Genomic DNA, 6462 nt, shown 5'->3' on the forward strand with positions numbered 1-6462 from the left:
TCACACCATATTAAATAATTAAGGAAAATTTTTTGAGATGAACCACTCTCTTTAAGAATTGATTGAAGGAACTGAGATGACTTTGTGTCTACTTCAAATAATGACAGGGTAATTATAAAAGATTTCGATATATAAATTAACAAAAATTTTAGATAAAATTTATGGAAATTAGAATTGAAAAATGCATAAATCTAATGAAGTATTTATAGAGATAAATAATGATTAAATCATCACTTCTGAATTTTTCTATTTATAGTAGTAAAAAATTTTTTCTTAAATAATAGCAAAATAGAAAAGTATAGGTAAATAATAAAAATACTAAATAATGTGAACAATAGATATATCGAATGTTCATTTTATTAGGTGTACAGATAGTTATTATAATATTAAAATCTAGGTAGGTAATTTGAAAGTATAGTGTGTTTTTATTTAATTAGTGATTGTTCATGTTGTTAAAAAAAATCATTGGTTATCTAGCATAACTCTTTAAAAATTATTCTATGTAAAGATAATTTGTTGATATGTAAATATAACATCTAAAATATTGAGGTGACAAGACGATGTAAATTCAGGTGAAATTGACTTCACGTGAAGTTTATATCTGAGAGCCGTTAGATAATTTGACTGATTTGACTAAATTTTCATTCAACGACTCTTAGGTATCAACTTCACATGAAGTCGACTTCACCTGAGTTTCCACTTGACAAGATACTTATTGCACAAGTCGAGTCGGGTACGGATCGTATTGTCCGTGTCCCAAGTAGGTCGAGTATGTCAACTCACTTGACTTTTTGGATAAATCTTAATAGTTTATGGTGAATACTATGGTACCTATCACATTGTACCTAAGTTACTAAAAAAAGTAAATAAATAATATTTAATAAATTTTAATATTTTTTTTTATTTTAAATATTTTTTTTTTTAAAAAATAAGTTAGACAATTTAAACATCATAACAAAAACATCATAAAATTCACCATAATTTATAATATTTAATATAATAATTTTTTTTCCCAATTAAATAATTAATAGGCTATCAAACTCACATAGCACCGCCCCGTATGCCGCATATTTATAATTTATAACAAATCATTTCTTGACAATGGCATAAACCGTAATAATCTCCAATTCAAGCCCTATTTAGTATTTACTATTCACTCCTTATTACTATTTCTTTGTCTCTCTGTCCTTACTTCTCAGTCTAAAGTGTTCACTTTCCAGTTTCCACCCGAGTCTGCAGATCTCATTCTCCGTCTTAACTTCGGAGTTCGGAACCTTTCAGAAATGCAGCCGCTCCGGCTTGCGAATCTAGCGGCCCTTGTGGTCACGCTACTCCTCTTAGCCGCCGCCACAACCCATGCACACAACATAACCCGCATTCTGGAGAAGCACCCCGACTTCTCCACCTTCAACAAGTACCTAACACTAACTCACCTTGCGCCGGAGATCAACCGGCGAACCACCATAACAGTGTGCGCCATTGATAACGGTGCCATGAACGAGCTGCTGTCGAAGCACCCTTCCATCTACACTCTGAAGAACATCCTGTCCCTCCACGTCCTCCTCGACTACTTTGGCGCCAAGAAGCTCCACCAAATCACCAACGGCACCGCCCTTGCCGCCACTATGTTTCAGGCCACAGGAACCGCCCCCGGCTCCATGGGATTCGTCAACATCACCGACCTCCGAGGCGGAAAGGTGGGCTTCGGCGCCGAGAATAACGGCGGGGCCCTCTCCGCATTCTTCGTGAAATCGTTGGAGGAAATCCCTTACAACATATCGATAATACAGATCAGCAAGCCACTCCCCTCGGCCGCAGCGGAAGCCCCTACACCCGCACCCAGCCAGCAAAATCTCACCTCCATAATGTCCCGCCATGGCTGCAAGGTCTTCGCCGACACCCTCTCTGCCTCCCCCGACGCTATGTCCACCTTTTCGGACAATGTGGATGGCGGACTCACCGTCTTCTGCTCCATGGATGACGCCTTTAAGGTAATCACCATTAATTAGTTAGTTAGTTACATCCTAACTGTCAATTTGGACAAATTAGTTAGTTACTTTGTTGTAACCGTTTTGTTGGCTTCTGAAGGCATTCCTACCCAAGTATAAGAACCTAACTGCAGCTGGGAAGGCGTCGTTGCTGGAGTACCATGCTACGCCTGTTTATGAGAGCATGGCTATGTTGAAGTCAAACAATGGTTTGATGAACACGCTTGCTACCGATGGAGCCAGCAAGTTCGACTTCACCGTGCAGAATGACGGTGATCAAGTCACGCTCAAGACCAAGATTGTTACTGCCAAGATCACTGGCACGCTCATTGACGAAGACCCGCTCGCGATCTACACCATTGATAAGGTTCTGCTTCCCAGGGAGCTTTTCAAGGCCCAGGCTCCGTCTCCTTCGCCCGCGCCCGCACCGGAGCCAGCCGTCGCGGACGCTCCTGCATCGCCGAAGAAAGGGGGAAAGAAGAAGAAGCAGAAGGCGGCCGACGCGCCGGCAGATGAGGAAACAGCGCCTGCGGATTCGCCCAGTGACGCCGCCGATGAGAGTGCTGACGACGGTAATGGCGCTGTTAGGTTTAACGGCGCAAGGTACGTTAACGTCATATTCGTGGTTGTGACTTTGTGCTTTGGGTTTTCGTTGCTGTAAACTGTGACCTCTGTAACAAAAAGAGAAAGAAAAGCTAATTACTTAAATTATAAGGCTCTGTTGCTGTTACTGTTGCCGTTGTTTTAGCTAGGAGTTAAAGGGAATTTGAAATGGTGTTCCCTTTAGCATTTTTCTTTGACTGTTTGTATTTTTAGTTGATTAACTATTTTGTTGACGATGTAATTTATTTTTGGCGGTGAGTGATTGTAATGTAATTGTAAAGCTGCAAAGCTGAAAATTGAAAATTGAGTTTGCCTTACTATCCTTTTCCCCTTCAATTATTGCGTACTTTTGTTTCTATGAAGCACCATTAGGTTTGTTATATGATGATTATTATAGATTTGGTTAAAATCATGAGATTATCAATGTGTCTATGTCGGTCCTATCTCTACAATTAGTTCCGGAAATATTCATGTGAGGCTGATGAATGTGCTAAGCGGTTAAAGGACTATAGGAGAAGAGTAAACTCTTATTTTCGCGACACTTTTAGGGGGATCTATAACAAGTGAACTACCTTGATCAGCTGTGCAACTAAAAGCAAGAAACCTCACTAACTTTGAAATCTAGATTCTCCTGTACTTTTTCAACGTCTCTGTTGCTGTTTTCGGATTTTAATTGTCTTTTTTGGGATCTGTTAATAATTTCACTAACCTTCCAGAAATCTTTTGTTATCGGAGTATGCCAAACCACATGGGATCATCATTTGTGCCTCTTAACTTGCATAATATCCCCCAAAAAAAAAAAAAAAGAAAATTATGCACCATTGTGGACTTTACAGAGTATATCAGCTGCAACTTTGTGTAAAAAACTAGTTAACCACCTTAGTCAAAACAGGATCTAGTGCTTTCAAGCTATCAATGTGCAACAGTGCAAGTTCCCCTAAATATCAATTTACTCATCTACATCATAGTTCATTGATGGCAAATTTGCAAGTGCAAATTGACTAAAATAAAGATATCATTCAATAACCAAGTTGGGTTATGTTCCTGTCTCAGCTCTCGATCCGAGATTTAGGTCGGTGACAGCTACCAGAGTGCTTGTGGTATTCTTTAGCTGAGGGTTGTGCCACCAGTTCCAGTCTCGTCCGAGCAGTGTGGAACACCTGCAAAAGGGACTCCGATGCTTAAATCAATCTCTGCAGAGGAATGATAATAGTATCTTAATAACTATCACAATAATAGAGTGAATTATGTGTGTGCTTGAGGCTATCTGTGTAGCACTATTTAAGATGAAGAGGTACGTTAGTCGGTCCGAAATTCTCGGCCCCGTATCCGAGCTTAAGCACGGATACTTATCCTGAAGCTAACTGGCCTGATCTTTGACCTAGTATCTCGCGTTCTGTTTGTTGGATGTGGTCTTTCCGATGTATAATGTCGGGCCGGTTTTGTGGGTACGGATCACAGCCCCCAAGCTTGACTTGCTTTGGTCAGGAGCAAGTTAAGGTTAGTGTCAACTGTCGTTATACCTTGTTTGACCTATATCCGAGCCCCCAAGCTTAACTTGTTCCGACTTCCAGGCTAAGAATGTTTAGGAAATAAAACTCGAGAAATGGAAAACAAGGAAAATAAAATAAAAAACAAAAAGGTAAAAGGAAATGAGCAAAATGAAGGGTTGCATTTATTGTCATTTGGGTATTCTGAAAAGATGTTTGGAAATAAATGTTAGTGGGTCCTAGATTCGAGGTAATGTTGCGTTGGTCATGTGAACAGTTTATCAATCCGACGGTTGGAAATTGACTGTGAATTTGATCGTGTGATAGTGTTTCTTGCGTTGGTAAATTTTGTGGTGTGTGGGAAAGTTCTTCATTTTACTTCTTCAGGGGAGGATGGCTTCGAGATATTAGTGTTCTTCGTTTTCACCTTTCTTCTTTATTGGTTTGTGATGATGAAGCCAGAAGACAAAGTTGTCAAGGTCAAGGATGACCTTTACGATTGGGTTCATGTGGGCGTTAAGTGTCGCGCGTCCCTTTTTCAAAATCCAAAGATGCTAGCTTCACTTAACGTTTGTGACTGGGTTCGTAAAGGTTCTCACTGTGGTGTTAAGTTGATTGCATGTAATGGAGAAGAGAGGGTCTGCGAGAGGAAGGGAGATTGGGCGTATTTTTACGCTTATACCTGCCTGTTTTCTGAGTTGAATGTGAAACTTCCATTCATAAAATTTGAGTGTCTGGTTCTTACTCAGTTGAACTGCGTCTCTTCCCATCTTCATCCAAACTCTTGGGCTTTTCTTCGCATTTTTGAAATTCTGATGGCCTTTTTGGACCATACGCCCTAACCTAACTTGTTTTTCTCGCTTTTTCAATCAAAGGGAGTGCGTAAAGGCCTCTGGATAAACTTAAGCAGCTATCGGGAGCGTTCCTTATTCGCTTTGTTTAAGTCCTCTTTTAAAAGCTTTAAAAAGATGTTTGTGAAAATTTGTTCCTCTGAGACTAAATATCCTTTTTTCCTTGACGAGGAGTTGTGTGAGAGATTTCCCCTTTATTGGTGTCCTGAGCCTATGCCGGTTCTTGATGCCTTGGGGAGGTCCGAGGAAGAGGATTTTGTTCTGGAGTATCTTATTGAATGTTTTTCTTTTGGTAAGTTGTTGTCTACTGCTGAGCTTCTTCAGCGTGAAAATAACCCTGATGGGTTGGCCGAATATATTGGTGAGTTGCTTTTGGAGGGTTTTTGCTGTTTTGACTGTTGCTGTTTATATTTGCCGAGCTTTTGTTGCATGCTTTCGTTTTCAGGTGGGAGGGTTCCGAGCTTGTCCTTAGCGAAGATGCGTACTTTCTTAGAGAAAAAAACGGGAGGGAAAGGGAGCTTCAGTTAGCAATGTTTTGAAAGAAGTGGATGCCAAAGGAGCGCAGTCTAGTGCGGTTCCTCGGGGTGAGAAGAGGAAGAGTCCAGAGCCTGAGGATTCGCTCGAGGTTCTTTTCGGATTTGATTTCGCCAGCAGTGGCCGGGTTAGGGGTAACTTGAAGAACCAAATGTGTTTGCATGGTTTTGTTACTGGTGGGAGTTTGGACTCGGTTTGGAGCGACCATTTCCCTTATGCCGCGCTTTCTGAGAAAGTTGCTCAGAGTTCTTCTGACTTTGAGCTTTTGAATGGTGCTGGGAAGGAAACAGTTGGCCAATATGTTTAGGTAAGGTTTTATGGTTTTGTTTTGCCTTGTTTGCTTGGGATCTTACTTATAAATAACTGATGATTTTCGTAGGTTGTAGCTGCCAGGCTCCTATGTGTTGGTCGGGTCCTGGAGCTATCTGGCGCTCAGGAGAAGAAGGAAGCCAGGAAGATAGCAGATCTTGAAAAATCACTGAATGAGAGGGATGGTGTTATTATGGATCTGATGGAAAAGATGAAAGACTTGGAGGGTGAGATAGGAACTCTGTAGGACCAAGTCCGCACTCTTCAACAACAATCAAAAGAATATGATGTTGAAAAAGAAAGTTTGACTGCTCGGATTCAGGAGCTTGAAGATAGTGGTTTAGAGATGTTCGCTGCCGAATTTGATTGAGCAGTTAGTCAGGTTCATGTGTTCACCCCCGAATTCGACGTTAGTCAATTTGACGTTACCAAGATTGTGATTGGGGAAAAACTGGTTGACGATGAGCCTGGAGATGAAGTCCAGGATGAGAATGCTAATGTAGGAGAGAAATGATTTTGTGACTTTTATTCTGTATTTTGGCGGATTTTGTCCGTCCAAAGAACTCTTTTTGTTCGTTTTGTAGTTTAGTTGCCAAACAATTTATGACTTTGTTTGTGATGTGTGCTGTTTGTTTTTGAATGCATATGAAAGTTTACAATTGTAGAAATTCTGTTAGAGTAGATATG

General features: G+C 40.6%; 1 protein-coding gene and 1 long non-coding RNA gene across 2 annotated transcripts; both read left to right on the plus strand.

Moving 5' to 3' along the window:
* LOC107616321 (fasciclin-like arabinogalactan protein 1) lies at positions 1161-2914 on the plus strand. The gene is made up of 2 exons (XM_016318318.2): positions 1161-1991; positions 2089-2914. The coding sequence occupies exons 1-2, from the start codon at positions 1284-1286 to the stop codon at positions 2647-2649; spliced, it is 1269 nt and encodes a 422-aa protein (XP_016173804.1). The 5' UTR covers positions 1161-1283; the 3' UTR covers positions 2650-2914.
* Positions 4868-6200, plus strand: LOC110269263. Its single transcript, XR_002358270.1, has 3 exons — positions 4868-5293; positions 5378-5773; positions 5846-6200. It is a non-coding gene; the product is annotated as an uncharacterized LOC110269263 (long non-coding RNA).

This window comes from Arachis ipaensis, chromosome B01, assembly GCF_000816755.2.
Source record: "Arachis ipaensis cultivar K30076 chromosome B01, Araip1.1, whole genome shotgun sequence".
NCBI classification, from domain to species: Eukaryota; Viridiplantae; Streptophyta; class Magnoliopsida; order Fabales; family Fabaceae; genus Arachis; species Arachis ipaensis.